The sequence below is a fragment of the Scardinius erythrophthalmus genome (genome assembly GCF_964197995.2).
Source record: "Scardinius erythrophthalmus genome assembly, contig: HAP1_SCAFFOLD_357, whole genome shotgun sequence".
NCBI lineage: Eukaryota > Metazoa > Chordata > Actinopteri > Cypriniformes > Leuciscidae > Scardinius > Scardinius erythrophthalmus.
Window position 1 is genome coordinate 37,400 of NW_028296255.1, and position 16,183 is coordinate 53,582.

General features: G+C 39.3%; 1 protein-coding gene across 1 annotated transcript; it reads left to right on the forward strand.

Annotated features, from left to right (window-relative positions):
• The first annotated feature begins 618 nt into the window (after positions 1 to 618).
• LOC308686513 (sulfate transporter-like) lies at positions 619 to 14,926 on the forward strand. The gene is made up of 4 exons (XM_081394944.1): positions 619 to 1,010; positions 9,328 to 9,933; positions 10,021 to 10,760; positions 11,983 to 14,926. The coding sequence occupies exons 2-4, from the start codon at positions 9,346 to 9,348 to the stop codon at positions 12,755 to 12,757; spliced, it is 2,103 nt and encodes a 700-aa protein (XP_081251070.1). The 5' UTR covers positions 619 to 1,010; positions 9,328 to 9,345; the 3' UTR covers positions 12,758 to 14,926.
• The last annotated feature ends 1,257 nt before the right edge of the window (positions 14,927 to 16,183 follow it).

Below are 16,183 nucleotides of genomic sequence, written 5' to 3' on the forward strand. Positions count from 1 at the left end.
AGTGTTTTCAACATTTCCAGATTCTCAGCTAACCCAGGTTGCTAAATTGCTGCCTTATTTCTTTTTTAAGTACAATCAACTTGGATGTTTAAGTCATTTTAACTTAAATTACATTAAACTGACTTAAACGACTGAGATGAATCTTGTATAACTTATGAAAAAAAGTTAGAAATTGCTTAATTTATTTTGATGAGTTACAGCAACATATGACAACACAATGTTGTCATAACTGTATAGTGTAGTGACTTTTATTAGAACATTAATCCTAAATCCTTACCAGATAATTAACTTAGAAATGTGACAATGAGTTAATTAGAAATGTTATGAAATGGAAGATATACACCACTACATCTAGGACCCCTTGTACATTTACCCCTAATTCATCTCTACTGACAATAAGGTAAATCAAAGCAGTTTAACATAGCCTAGTTGGCATTATATCATATTAATTTCTAATTCAGACCTGGATGACAATAAATTAAATAGTATGTAGCCTCTGAATTATAGGCTACTATTGCGAGGGTTTAACTTATGACTATTAAATAGACAACGCTGACGTTACAGCCTTCCTGTAACGTCGATTAGTCTTATTAATATTCATGAGCCAAACAGCACAGTGAATATGTCTGCTTGTGGCCAATGAGTTCGACCTACTGGGCGCACAAAATTAATATTCATAAGTCAAGCCTTCGCCGTAGTATTTGCGCAACCCGGACACAGGATCTGTAGAAACTTTGTGAGGTTGTGTTGTCGACCTACGAAAACTATGTGAATACTGAGAAGACAGTGTTTTAGGTTTCAGATCCAGCCTGGAATTAGCAGTCACGTGACCAGTGGTAATGGCTTTTCGCTGTCCACGTGATATTACTTGTAAACTGATGCCTTCATATGTCACGGAATCCTGAACTACAAGTATCTGTACATGTAGTCAAACAAAACTCTTGAGTGATTCAATGTCTCTCGGATGACCATGACTGAATGAAACGGTCTCGTTGTGCTGACGGTCTGAGGTGAGTTTTCAACACAATCTGTGCAGCTTTTCCGTCAGCGGATTTAATATGAGTCGGTTGTACACGTTGCAGTTTTGTTTTCAATAGTGCCATTCATGAAGTTAGACCACAGAGCATGAAACAAACCTCTGTTATATTACGTCGTTTCTTTCATATAGGCTACTTATTTTTCATATATCAATATATTTCATGATATTTCATTCAATTATACGAGAAGTTTAAGTTTGCTGAAACTTGATGTGATCTTGGAATTGATATATTTATCGTCGCGCTGTACTAATCTATATGTAGGCAATGCAGAGTGCAGACTGAATGTTTAATATCATTTGTTGAGATTACTAGTATCATATGAGCGAGAGAAACGACACCAGTGTACATGCAGTTATTCAGATTTTTAATTTGTAACAAGTTTACAGTAAAAAAGTAAAAATACGGTTTCTGCAGCGTGGCTTTTCTGTTAGTATAAAACTAAACTTCCTTTGATCATTCAAGGCTATGTCATCTGAATTCCACGGCATCTTTAAGATGAGATCATGTGTACCCGTAGGCTTTCACTAATTCATGCCACTTGGTTCCTATGTGATTTTTAAAAAGTAAATTCGTAATGTAAAAGGTGATGCCAACCGCTCAATCTGACTTTTAGGTTTCACATTCTTTCAAATGATTCTTTTTTTTTTATGCACGAGCATGACCTGTGTGTGTGGCCCCAGACTGAACATTATCATACAGTGACGCACTTTACTGCCAACTGGACCACAAAGGGCAACCAAAAGGGCACTTGTTGTTCACAGCTTGTTTTCTTCAACAATCCAAAAACCAATAGAAAAATCCTATTGGGTTTTTGTCGAGGGAACCAGGGTGACGATAACTTCTAGGTTGGCCTACAAAAATACAGTAGCCTATCACTGCAGCACTCTTTTGTGAGGTCTGGTAGATAGCTTTATATATTCCCACTGAGGTTTTGGTGCAGATTAACCTCAGCAGGGTTCCTATGATATGTTTTGAATTGGTTGTTGGTCTTCGCTCCAGGTGGCCCTGCTTTTCAATCCAAGTACAAAACCTGTGCTAACAAAAGACACAAGTTTCTTTCTCATTGAGCTTGTCAAGTGCCTCAAGGTGTCTGTCCTCAACTCTTTCCCTGCCAGGAGTTTTTCAGTTTTCAGCCAGCACCAGCATTTTTTCTTTTTCTTTTTTTTACAAAAATGTCATGGCCCCCCAGAATATTTTGTTGTATGAATATCTGAATATGCACTATATATCAAAAGAAAGAACAGAGTCTCTGCTTTTAAACAACAAAACATTATTCTAGCTTTATGCATTCTTTTTTATCAATACTTAAATATTGGTAAGTTTAATAAAAACAACATTTTGAACAAAAAGCTGAGAAAATTGTAATTTTGTCAGAGACTACATCTGAATCTGAATCGGATTCAGAATGATGATCAAAACATAAATGGAGTAGATTGATTCCATCAACACCAAGCGGGAAGGAAGTCGACCGGAAGTTGAAGCCGGCCGCCTGCCACCATCTTGTAGCAGAACTTCACCTGCTATTAGCATCCCAATGACTCCCATTCATTTTGGTGTCATTTTGACAGCGAACAACTTTACATCTGAGGCGTTTGAAGACTCCATTTGTCCATTATTTATTTCTAAAGAAACACGACAATGTATAAAATGATCCATTACCTTGTAGCTTATGTTATGGCCCCGTAGAAGCAGTTTTTGTAAAAGTAGGCTAACGATTGCATCATAACCACGCGACTCTCTGTCGCACAGTAGAGAGATTACCATATGGACAGGAGGAGAAGCTCGCGGGCAATCGGGGGGACGTGGAGGCAAAATGACAAAATAATTAATCAGAATACCTAGCAAAAGTTTCTCCTGCTCCAAGCTCATGGACAGCTCCTACTCACACTCTCCGTCTCTGCAAGATTCGGAAGGGAATGATTCAGATTTCTCTTGGCACAGCTACTAGAAGACAGACGGGTTGCTCACGTCACATCTACGTCGTCAAGCTCTGTTTGAGTCTGCGCGTCAGGAACGGAAGTCCTAAAAATTCGCTAAAAATGGGCTTCACTTGTCTCAATTGAGTTCCAATGAGATGGCTCTGCCCACTTCTTATACTGTCTATGATCAACACCCCAAAAGCTTCACAGTCCTATAGCCTACCTCACCCTGGGTCGACATTTCATTCTGTAACATTAAGCAATTTTGATTTATCCTGTTTAATGTTTGTTGATCATGTTATTTTACATGTAATAAGCAATGCTTCTATTAATGGTTTCTGCTTCTTTTTCGCACGTGTTTTGATCCAGAGATTCAGTACTCTTTCAGAAGATGCTTAATAGCGCCCCCTACCGTATAACAGTGAATACACGGAAAGCTGGAGAATTCTAGCCTGGCAAGCCAGACTCGCATCAAGATGTTAGGTCTGGCAACTCACCATAGACACGCCTCAATCCGAGGGGCGGGATAAATGGCTGTAAGGACAGCGCTTCAACCAACCAGAGCGTTTTCCCAACAGCGGAGCTAACGTTAGTTGATAGATTCAACTTTTGAATCTGGCCGGCAAAACTACGAACACATCTTCCTTTTTTAAGAATGACTTAAGTGCCGTTCTTTGCTCTTTTCTCAAAGAAAAACTTAACTCCAAGTCCTCCAGAGTCGCGGCCAAAGCCGATTCGAAAGACTGTTCGCCAGCAGCAGCCGCCATTTTTTGTTTTCAAGTAGCAGGGAACCGTCGCAACTCTCGTCATTATGTTAAGCCCGCCCCGCCTACTCTATACACAACGTGATTGGCCTGACCCAATTTAGGTTTTTCCAGCACGAAAGTCAATGGAGAGTTGCTAGACTACCCTGGCTGCAAAATACATTTTGCTGCCGCTAGGGTTAGTCTAGATTTCTAGGCTATGAAAATTCTGTTAATGGCGGGGAAGCGTTGTGTCATAAATTACAGAAAGTTTGTCAATGGCAGGGAAAGAGTTAAAGTTTTCATTATGTGTGTATGTGTGACTGATCAATGCCAGCATCTCTTGTTTATTTTCACCTGGTTAGTCTAGCCACATTGTCAGGAAAGAAAGAAAAACTGACTCAAAGATGTTGAGTCAAAAAAAAAAGACTCTTGGTCACCTCTGCTACCCTCTCAATGTGTAACTCTGTTTGATGAGACGTAATTCTAACAGCTGGGGAAGGTTAATTGTAGTGCTGGAGGGAGGCATCATCATTTTCTGAGCATGGTTGTTCTCCCGGTTTAGGACATTCAGGCCTTCTTATCTGCTCCTCTAGTCTAAGAACCTCTTCAGCAACTTCACAGCAACTACTGATCCCGACTTAAAGTACTTAATGATCGGGCTGATTTGTATTAATTGGAAATACTGTGGCACATCCGGTTAGAGTCATGAAGATGATCTTGTTTCTTTATACACTTTACTCGGGGATAGGCTATATGTGATTTCTACAAAGACAAATAATTGTAGGCTAAATAACTCTACATAACAAAATATAACATTAACAAAGGTTAAAAAATGCTGTAAGAATATATTGTTTATTGTTAGTTTAATTAATGTAGTTAACTAACGATAACAAATGAAACCTTATTGTATAGTGTTACCAAGATACTTTAATAAAATACGTGTTGTGTTTTTCTTCTGTAAATTCTTTATTATATCTTTACACTACTGTTCAATATGTTGTGCTCAGTAAGAATGCACTAAGCCTTTAATTATTTGATTAAAAACAGTAATATTGTGAAAAGATTTACAATTTAAAATAACTGTTTTTCTATTGTAATATATTTTAAATTTGTATTTTATTTCTGTGATGGCAAAGCTGAATTTTCAGCATCATTACTCCGGTCTTCAGTGTCACATGATCCTTCAGAAGTGAGTCTAATATGCTGATTTGCTGCAGAATAAACATTTATTATTATCACACAGTGATGTATGACCTTTTTTCACATGTATGCATTAGAAGGCATATGAAGAATGCAAGCTGCAGTACATTGGAAATTTATTTGGTGTTAAGCAGGTATGACAAATATTATAATAAGTGTGATAGAGAGCTTGCAAAGATATGCATTTCTTCAATTTACACCACTATATTGAAAACAGTCCAGCTGAATAGTTAATGTTACTCAGTTTATGTACTATGTTATGCCATTTATGTACTGCTAAGTAGTTCACAATTCACCCAAAGTACAGTTTTTACTGCTCTATAAACCTTATGTAGCTCCGCCCCTTTTCAGCGCTGCGCTCATTGTCTTTTGACTTCCGGTCTGTATTTTCACAGCGTTTTGCGTGTTTATTAATGAACGGCTCGTTTTAAAATCTTCCCGGTCGATTTACATTTGTTAAGTCATCTGCTTTAAACATTACAGTCCTCATGATAACTTTCGTTAACTTTACATTAAGTAAATCCACTTAAAAAGCTAATTACTCCTGGACAGAAATGCCATATAAATATACAGAGCGACCGCAAAACGGAAGTTAAAAGACAATTTTCCAAAGATGGCGGCGCCCTTGTTTCTCTGGTGCATAAGGTCTATATAATCATTAATCCTTTATGGTCCTCATATGTTACTACTGTGTGAATTCTGACATAACGTGAACCAAATCACAGAGTTCCGATGTTGCCTCACTGATAAGGACAAACGTCCAGCAGATCTCAATAGACTTTGAATCCTTTTAGTTGGAAAAGTAGCAAGACTGTGCCAGATGCTTTGTACATTTTTGTTCCTCAGTCATAATGAGTTATAATAATTGCCATCTGTTTTTTTCTGATGAAGATGTGTTTTTTTTTTTTTTTATGGATTGAGAGAGTCAAGGTGTTAGATGTGTTAATAATGTTTCTATAATAAAGTCTGCTGGTACTGACATTGATTGATTAAATTATTCTAATCTCTTTCTTAAGCAGTGAGTAATTTATTATGACCGCCGCTAGCGTAGCTAGCGAAAGCGGTCATATAGGGATTGTCAAAGTTTTTTTTTGTTTTTTTTTTCGTCACCTTACTGAATTTTTCGTCAACGATACCAGGGACACCGAAGCACCGGGGAACATGAAATTTGGTGGGCATGTAGCCCCACTAGACTTCTAAGGAAAAATTTCGTTTGGTCCCCAGGGGCCACTCCCCCCCCGCGCTGGGCCCCCCCAAACCCCAAAAAAATGCAGTTTTTCCTAAATAACTACCTGAACCGTGGCACCGAGGATGAAGAAATTTTTATGGTATGTTGGTCTACTAGACTTTTACGGAAAAATTTCGTTTGGTCCCCGGGGGCCACTTCCCCCCCCCCCGTGCTGGGGCCCCCGTAAATTTTTCGTCAACGATACCAGGGACACCGAAGCACCGGGGAACATAAATTTGGTGGGCATGTAGCCCCACTAGACTTCTAAGGAAAAATTTCGTTTGGTCCCCGGGGGCCACTCCCCCCCCGCGCTGGGCCCCCCCAAACCCAAAAAAAATGCAGTTTTTCCTAAATAACTACCTGAACCGTGGCACCGAGGATGAAGAAATTTTTATGGTATGTTGGTCTACTAGACTTTTACGGAAAAATTTCGTTTGGTCCCCGGGGGCCACTTCCCCCCCCGCGCTGGGGCCCCCGTAAATTTTTTCGTCAACGATACCAGGGACACCGAAGCACTGGGGAACATGAAATTTGGTGGGCATGTAGCCCCACTACACTTCTACGGAAAAATTTCGTTTGGTCCCCGGGGGCCACTCCCCCCCCCCGCGCTGGGCCCCCCCAAACCCAAAAAAAAATGCAGTTTTTCCTAAATAACTACCTGAACCGTGGCACCGAGGATGAAGAAATTTTTATGGTATGTTGGTCTACTAGACTTTTACGGAAAAAATTTGTTTGGTCCCCGGGGGCCACTTCCCCCCCTGCGCTGGGGCCCCCGTAAATTTTTCGTCAACGATACCAGGGACACCGAAACACCGGGGAGCATGAAATTTGGTGGGCATGTAGCCCCACTAGACTTCTACGGAAAAATTTCGTTTGGTCCCCGGAGGCCACTCCGCCCCCCCACCGCGCTGGGCCCCCCCAAACCCCAAAAAATTCAGTTTTTCCTAAATAACTACCTGAACCGTGGCACCGAGGATGAAGACATTTTTATGGTATGTTGCTCTTAAGGGCCCACATCAACCTAGCCCATAATCACTCATTTGTGATTTGCGCCCCTCCCATAAAAAAAGGAAAATGCAATATTATTCTGCTTTAATCGCCCCTATCTTCAGTGGAGATGTTCAGAACTGCACCATATTTCATGTGTATGATTAACTTGACATCCTCTGGGGGTATCCTCTGCTAAGTTTCGTAGAATTTCATCCATGGGGGGGTATAAAATAAATTCATTTATGTGCACATTTAGTGACTGTACACTCATCGGCCTGTAGATGGTGCTGTTGAGCGAAGGGTTGCTGGTTTAGGATGATACTGTCACACACATGCAGGAATACAAACAAACGCAAGCATGCACACACTAGACTTGTGCCGGTATTCGGTAATGCGATAAATCGCGGTAATGAATATGCACGATATTGTTATCGCGGGCACTTCAAAATACCGTGAAAAATAATAGATCCGAATTTAGATTTTTAGAACGCGCATTATAGCTTATTTCCATCAACCGCTTAAACAGACACTGCGTATATGCTGCGCGAAACACGTGCGCACTCTGATGTAAACAATCGCCACGTGTATTAGCATGCGGCCAGTGCGCACTTCTAGTCTAATGTAAACAGTCCTCACATGGAGAAGCAGCATGAGGGAAGGAGGAACGCCGCCGCCTACAGTCTATGGCCGCCGCCGATCTATCCGGATCAATCCCGCTTCTAAAAGCAGAGCTGCCAACTCGACGCATTCAGCGCGAGACTCTTCACACACTCACGCCACATATCCGTTTTCTCACGCAGAGAAAAATCGCGGAGCAAAGAGGACACGAAGACCGTCAAACAAGACAGAGCAGGGTACTTATGATATGAAACAGGAGAACAATTGTGTCACAGAACGTTACATTTAAACCATTTAATGACCAGCAGCATGTTAGATGATTAAAACAAATAGATAAAGAGGAGTATTTTGCTAAATATGTGCACTGCACTTTTTTTTACATATTTATTATATTTTTACTTGTGTCATTACATAATTGTTATTATAATGAAAATCACATTATATTTGATTTAATTAGTTATATGTAACCTTTAATAATATCAGCTGATAGGGCTCTATATGCTTACATAGCATTATGTGAGATTTTTTTTTCATGAGAAAAAAATAACGTGGGCTATCTACTGAAGCCTTCCTAATATTTATCCAAAATTAGTCAATATTGAATCAAGATTTAAATCAAATCCCAAGTATTGAATTGAAATCGTTAAATTTGTGTTAAGCAATACAAACAGTATACCAGTCATTGTACCATGTAATCATTGTAACATGTTGTCACTAAACGTAATAAAATTCAGTTTATTTACCAAATGTTTTGACAATCACAATTACACCTTGTGATGCAAGTTTTATTTTATTTTTTACACCCCCCCCCCCCAATCCATCTATTTCTCATGTGCAATTAAAATATCGTGATAATACCGTACACCGTGATAAAAGATCACTCAATTAATCGCAGCATGAAAATGTGACACCGGCACATGCCTAGCACACACACTGACATCCACACGCACAGACACACACCCATACACACACATACAAATCCACATGCACAGACACACACACACAAACACACACGCGCACACATGTACGCACACATACATACACACACACACACACACACACAGACACACACACACACACACACACAGACAGACATGCACATACTACTACTTTTTTTAGGTATATACATAAACACGCAATACAGCCAAATTACTCCACGTCATTTATTTTTGTGGAAAGCCAGTGCAGGCCTGAGCGGCGGTCATATTTTGTACCGCGATGCGGTACATCTAGTTTACATTTATACAGCAAATGCTCCCCCCTCCCTCAAAACAAAAGAAAAAAGAAAAGTCCATACAACTACCTCATGCCAGTGTGGTGCATTAGGTGAATAAACCTCATTTTGACAGATGTAGGTTAAAATGTGTGTTTTGTGTTTCAAGGGAAAAAAGAAAATAATATAGGGACTTATAATAAGTTAGTAAACATACTTAAGATTTCCAAAAACCAAACTGCACTCTTTTCTCTATCTTTATGAATGTGAAAAAAAGTGTTACTAAGATCCTTTTTACATTTTTATGTATGTAATACAAACTGTTTTCTTTTCGAGTAAGATTAATGAATGTACTTTTTGTGTCCTATTTCAGCAAGAGTTTCTGGACATTATGCCAGTTGAAGAGGTCTGTGATAGCGTTTCAGCAGAGGATGATGCTAATACGGGGTTGGATGTTCCTTTCCTTTTAGAAGAGTGTGTAAAAGAGAAGGTGCCATGGAAGGAGGTGTTGAAAAGGAAGGTGCGAAAAAAGTGTTCCTGCAGTCATGCTCGAGTCAAAGCCCTGCTCGTAGACTCCATTCCAATTATAAAATGGCTGCCGCGATATCACTTCAAAGACTGGATCATTGGGGATGCCATGTCTGGCCTTATCGTCGCCATCCTGTTGGTTCCCCAGTCCATCGCTTACTCTTTACTGGCAGAACAAGACCCTATTTATGGGCTCTATACTTCCTTCTTTGCCAGCATTATCTACGCCCTGCTGGGAACCTCCAGGCACATCTCTGTTGGGATGTTTGGGGTATTGTGCCTTCTGGTGGGACAGGTTGTTGACAGAGAACTTACTCTGGCAGGATACACATCGGACACCAATCAGACCATCATGGGAAATTTGGACAACAGCACTGGTCTAATATGTGACCGGAGCTGCTATGCAATCATGGTGGGAGCAACACTAACTTTCACAGCAGGAGTCTACCAGGTTGGTCCATCTATCAAGGTTAAGCTTCTTCTGTAAAATTTTTGAAATGTCTAATTGTATTAATGTCTTGCTCTGCTTGGGTTGCAGGTGTTAATGGGTCTCTTACAGGTTGGCTTTGTCTCAGTCTTCCTCTCCGACTCTCTGTTGAGCGGTTTCGCGACTGGCGCCTCTCTCACCATACTCACATCCCAGATGAAGTACTTTCTGGGGCTTCACCTTCCTCGTATCCAAGGCTGGGGTTCGCTCATAAAAACCTGGATCTGTCTTCTGAAGAATCTGGGTCATACCAACATATGTGACCTCATAACAAGTGTGATCTGCTTGCTTGTACTTGTACCCACGAAAGAGCTCAACAACCGCTTCAAGGCTAAGCTCAAGGCCCCCATTCCTTTTGAGCTCTTTGTGGTCATTGCTGCTACTCTAGCTTCCCACTTCGGAAAGTTCAAGGAAACTTATGGCTCGGCTGTAGCTGGCAACATTCCCACGGGCTTCATGCCACCACAGCTTCCGAACTGGTCTCTCATACCCAATATCGCTATTGATGCATTCTCGATTGCCATCGTTGGTTTCGCCATTACTGTGTCTCTGTCAGAGATGTTTGCCAAGAAGCATGGTTATATGGTGGACCCTAACCAGGAGATGTATGCCATTGGGTTCTGTAATATCATTCCTTCCTTTTTCCGTTGTTTCACGACCAGCGCCGCCTTGACCAAAACTCTTGTGAAGGAGTCCACAGGTTGCCAGACTCAGGTCTCGGGGTTGGTGACCGCTCTAGTGCTGCTGCTCGTCCTGCTTGTTATTGCACCTCTCTTCTACTCGTTGCAGAAGTACGTATAAATTATGTCAGTTTCTCTTGCATGAACTTGGTAATAAATAAATTGTCAATGTATGAAGAGTCAGGATCTAATCATTTATTAAAAAACATTAAATAAAAATGTAATTATTCATACAGTGATTTGAATACACCTTTGCAGGGCTTGACATTAACACCCGCCAACCCTCCAAATGTGGGTGGACTTCAGCAGTCACATTAGATATAATATATTAATTTTTTTTTTATTGTAGTCTTTTAAAAAGGCATCTGAAATGATAAACTAAGTGCAATGTAGTGTTGTTGAAAATTTGATTTTTCGATACATATCGATACTGAAATATCTGAAACACTTTCAAAATTATTTTTCCGCAGAATAGATACACAATACCAGCTGCACTTTCTCTATCTCTCATCTCTCCGACAGTGAGTTACACACAAATCCGCCTCCCCTTCACCCGTTTAATTTGCTCCAGATGAATATTGTTGGTGTTACAGGCCTTGAATTTCATCGTGGGATTGCGTGTATTGCACGTAATTTTAAGCATTCCCGCAGATTTGTGCTCACACCCAAAGTGCGCGCAAATAAAGCCGCCTCTCAGTACTAAATTGAGTTGTTTTTTTTATTCTTTTTCACTGCTTATTGCACTTAAACAGTCAAAAACATACAAAATAATGACAAAATGCTGGTCTTGGGTTGAGTATTCACGTAAACAGTCAGTTATGTTTTAAGTGAATGTAAACAGATGAGAAGGAAAACTCATGTGTAACAGTATAAGGGATCCATGCGTCAGGTCTTAAAGTGACAGCAGCCTAATATACCTGCTGCCAAATTATGAAATAATATTTAAAAAAATCTATATGGCGGTTTTTCCCCATGGTATTGATATCAAAATTGTGGCCAGTGAACTTGGAAAAGCACTAGCCACAGTGACTGGTGAGTGGCTGGAAAAAAATGAATGTCCTGCACCTACAGTATGATGAACGTGCTTTTACTTTCTGATTTGGAAATTCATTTTTAGGGGGGAAAAGGTAAAAAAAAAAAAAAACATATATATATATATTTTTTTTTTTTCATTGACCCAAAATCATTTTGAGACCTTAACATTTGAGGTTGTTTCAGACACACAAGTGTCCTTGGAAAGTATTCAGGTTTTCACTCCCAGTCCCATTTTTATCTTGAAACTGTGTGTATTTCCACTATACTTCTCCTAATTTCGTCCTCTTTAACTCTGCAGATGCGTTCTGGCCGTCATCATAGTCGTCAACCTGCGTGGGGCACTGCGAAAGTTTGTGGACATTCCCAAAATGTGGCGTGCCAATCGAGTGGACACTATCATCTGGCTGGTTACCATGTCTACGTCAGCCCTAGTGAACACTGAGCTAGGCCTGCTGATTGGAGTTCTGGTATCTGCGTTCTGTGTGCTAGGTCGAACACAATCTGCCCAAGTCCATCAGCTGGGCCAAGCAGGGGATCGTGAGATCTTTGAGGACATTGGGTTTTACAAGGGCCTTCAGACCCAACCAGGAGTGGCTGTTTTCCGATACGAGGCTCCCATCTACTACGCCAACCAAACTCTGTTTAAGAAGTCACTGTACCGCAGTGTGGGACTGGATCCACTTAAAGAGAAGACCAGGCGTAGGAAACTAGAGAAGCAGAGGAATCAGAAACAAGGTGGAGAAGACCTGAAGCAAGAGATGGATGTGTCCACCGATGTGTATCTGCTACAGCACACCAGTTTACACGCATTGGTCATAGATTGCAGTCCTGTGCTGTTTCTAGACACTGCTGGAGTCAATGCTTTGAAAGAGGTATGCAAGGATTACAAGGAGCTGGGAGTCAATGTATTTTTGGCGCAATGCAACATCTCCGTCATTGATTCTTTGCGAAGAGGAGGCTACTATGACCCAAAGAAAGGAACCAAAGAAATAAAGTTTCACACTGTTGGTGATGCCATCTCTTATGCCCAAAGCTCGAAGTCAAAGAATGGTGATTGTGACACTGTTGTGTAATAATTTGTGATGTATTGATTTGTAAACAAAGTTGTCTTTGAATATTTGTCTGTTTTGGCATAAGACAGAGATTTATATGTAAAGGCACCCTCACACTAAAAGATAATCGGGCAGATTTTGGGCCCAATTCTCCCCTTTCGACTATCCTAGGTTAAAGTCCTAATTATCTTGATGGTTTTACAGATTATCTTATCATATTTTCCTGTGGAGTGAGGTGTTAAGAGAGTGAATGAATCTGCTCAGAAGAACATCGGGGCCACGCTGATCTCAGATCGTAAATATCCATGTTGAATATGTTGAAACTTCATCCAAACCTTATTCTTTTTTTTCTACGAAAAGCAGTCCAAACACTATTATTGCCATTTCTTCTTGGTCGTCATCCGCCATGTTTGTTTATTCCAAAGTCACGTTTGACCGTGAGAGATTTTGCAAGGTTTCCTGTGTTCACAGTCGAGACTCTGGTTGTTTGTAAATGGAATCTGTTAATATGTGGTGTGCTTTCTTGGTCAAATCGTGTGTCTCCACACACTATAGAAACAAAACTGTTAAATCTATGTTTGTTTGTTTTTTATCGCCATGTTTGTGGTCTCTGAAAATCTGATGAGATTTTAAAAATCTTTTAGTGTGGGCCAACCTTAAATGATTTCAGAATTATATAGTTGAATTTAACTAAGGGATGATTCACCAAAAAGGACAATTCTGTCATCATTTACTCACCCACATTTTGTGATCTTCTGTGGAACATAAAAGAAGATATTTTGAACAGTGATTTTGACCATACAGTGATTAATAATAATTATTATTATTATTTTATTGAGTGAATGTGAACCGTGAATGTCAGTAGGGTCCAAAACAACATGCTTAATTTTTAAATAATATTTAAAAGATTTCAGGTAATACATTTTATTTTAGTGTTGATCTTTTTGTTTTTGTTTTTTTTGAGAACTATTTCTTTAAGGTTCTGAAAATGGATTGACAATCATCTGTTCACATCTTCCAACAAAAATGTTATTGAAAAGAAAAAAAGATGTGCTGTTTTGCCTTTAATCTTAGTAGTTCAAACTTTGTTAAATGTAGGTCATTTTGTATCTCATGACATTTATCTTAAAATTATGTATTTACACATTTTATAGTACATTTAGCTTAATTTAAGTAGCTAGTTCAGTAAGGGCTTGATCTTTCTTCATGAATATAAATGGTTTATGCTAGACGGGCTCTAGCTTGTATATTTACTCCTTATCTCCTTCCAATCTAGTTTTGTTGCTTATGCAGTCAGAATTGTGTGATATATATATATAATCTCATTTGTGACATTTACCCAGCTTTATGGGTACTTAAATGACCATAAAGCTTTGATATATACTGAGAAATTGTCTGGGTGAATGCAAGTTGAACTCTTTCACCCAGTCACCAGATGTTTACCTCAATTACAGAAGCACCAGATGCCGATGTGCCTTGTCACTGTGACTGTGCAGCCACAGAGTAGCTTTTGAAAATGTGCATCCTTTCTTTCTTTAAAGGCTTTGCTAAAGAGGCCAAATATTGGCCAGGAATTCGCTTTTGTTTTGTGTAGAGAGTAGAGCGTTTTAATGGCATTACGTCTGACCTGTTGAACAGGTCTGAAGGAGCTGGAGACACAGCTGGATGATCCAATGATACCGTGTACTAAGCTCAGGGAACTGACACACTGTGTCCTCCTATTGGCTGAATTACAACAGGGTATGTTGTTAAATGCTGCTTAAATGCTGGAGCCCAAATGCTTAAATGCTTCTAGCACAAATAGAAATACTGTTGAATTTAAACCTTTTAATGCATACTGGGAACTATTTATATTCTAAGCTTACGCATTGTCTATGGTGATACTTTATTTATTGAAACATTCCTAATGGTTTTAAGTTAACTCTTTTAGATTATTTTAGTTTCTGTGCATCTTAATTTCTTGGCATTATAATTACTGCATCAGCTCAGAGTTTTTACATAATTGTTACAGATGTATTTTATGTTCTTAAAATATCTCTATACAAATCCAGGTATTTTCATATCTATGCAACTATGCGACAACGTAGGCTATGTTTGTGATCATAGATTTTGGTGGGAAACCTAGGTTATATCCTACATTTTTTCCGCTACAAATATAATCTGTCTTAATACAAAATAAACCAAATGTTTAAAGAAAACATGTTGTCTTTGTCTTGAGAAATCTCCTAAATTGGCTTTACTTTTATATTGCTTCACTGACTTTATATTTTAGTCTGTGCTTTTAGTCTTTTTATAAGTTGATTCTTTTTAAAGTGAAATTGAAGAGTGAGGGGAAAAATCGTTTATTGTTTACTTTGTGCTTTAACTCAAAGCTACCACCAGTGTGCAGCATTGTTCTGCCACAGATCATGTTAATACGCATGTCTTTAAAGGGATAGTTCACCTAAAATGAAAATTCTGTCATCATTTACTCACCCTCATGCTATTCCAACCTGAAATACTTTCTTTTGTGGGAGGTGAAAGGAGATTTATTTTGCTTTTGATAATAAAGATATTTATTTATTATCTTTTGTGTTCTGCAGATAAAAAAAGTAAGTCATAGGTTTGGATTGGAATGAGGGTGAGTAAATGAAGTCAAAATGTTTATTTTTGGGTGAACTATCTTTAACTTTTAAAATACTGACATATCAGTGCTGAGAAACCTCCAACCTTCAGATTTATGGTATAACGCAGATGAAAATGTACTAACATTCCAGTGTTTTATTAGCTGCTGACAGGTATTTTTTTATGTGAGTGTTCTGAAAGTTTGGCGTGAGAATTATGCATAGCACATCTGCAGTTTATGATGCCTTTAGATTCTATGACCAGTTTGTCTCCTGTCAAAAATATTTTATATTGGTCTCATCTCAAAGGCTGCCAGAGAGAAAGGATATCTCAAAGACATGGAGCATCTCAATGACATTAGCAGGTGTTAGGATGGCAAAGACAGCAGCTGTCTATTCTTTAATCAGGATTTTGAAAAGGACAAGGCCTATGAATACACACAACCTGTGTTAAAATGCAAAAAAGGCTTTTTAATTTTTCATTGTAATTTGCATGTGGGACAGGTAGGACATGTCCCCACCACTTTTTGCCAGTGTTGATATTGTCCCCTCACTTTTTGAAACATCTCACGGTACTAATTTACCGTGTACAGTACACTGTAAAAACTAAAGGAGCCTCAAGTATCCTGTTGGATACTCAAGGAACTTCAAAATGTAATTTTGGTGCCTCAAAGCTCTTTTTCCTATAGTAGGGTTACTGGAGGAGCATTGACAATCTTTGAGGTTCTTGCTGGAACTTATGGGATCCTTTAAGCACTTTGTATTTACTTCAGAGGTTCTGGAGTCACCTTTTCATTACCATGAGACCTCGAAGTGCTTTGGGGGAAAATAGAGGAACTTAAAT

Coding starts and splice junctions, on each gene's coding strand:
- LOC308686513 (XM_081394944.1), top strand. CDS start 9,346: ATGCCAGTTGAAGAGGTCTGTGATAGCGTTTCAGCAGAGGATGATGCT. Junction 9,934..10,020: donor TCACAGCAGGAGTCTACCAG/GTTGGTCCATCT, acceptor CTTGGGTTGCAG/GTGTTAATGGGTCTCTTACA. Junction 10,761..11,982: donor CTCTTCTACTCGTTGCAGAA/GTACGTATAAAT, acceptor TTAACTCTGCAG/ATGCGTTCTGGCCGTCATCA.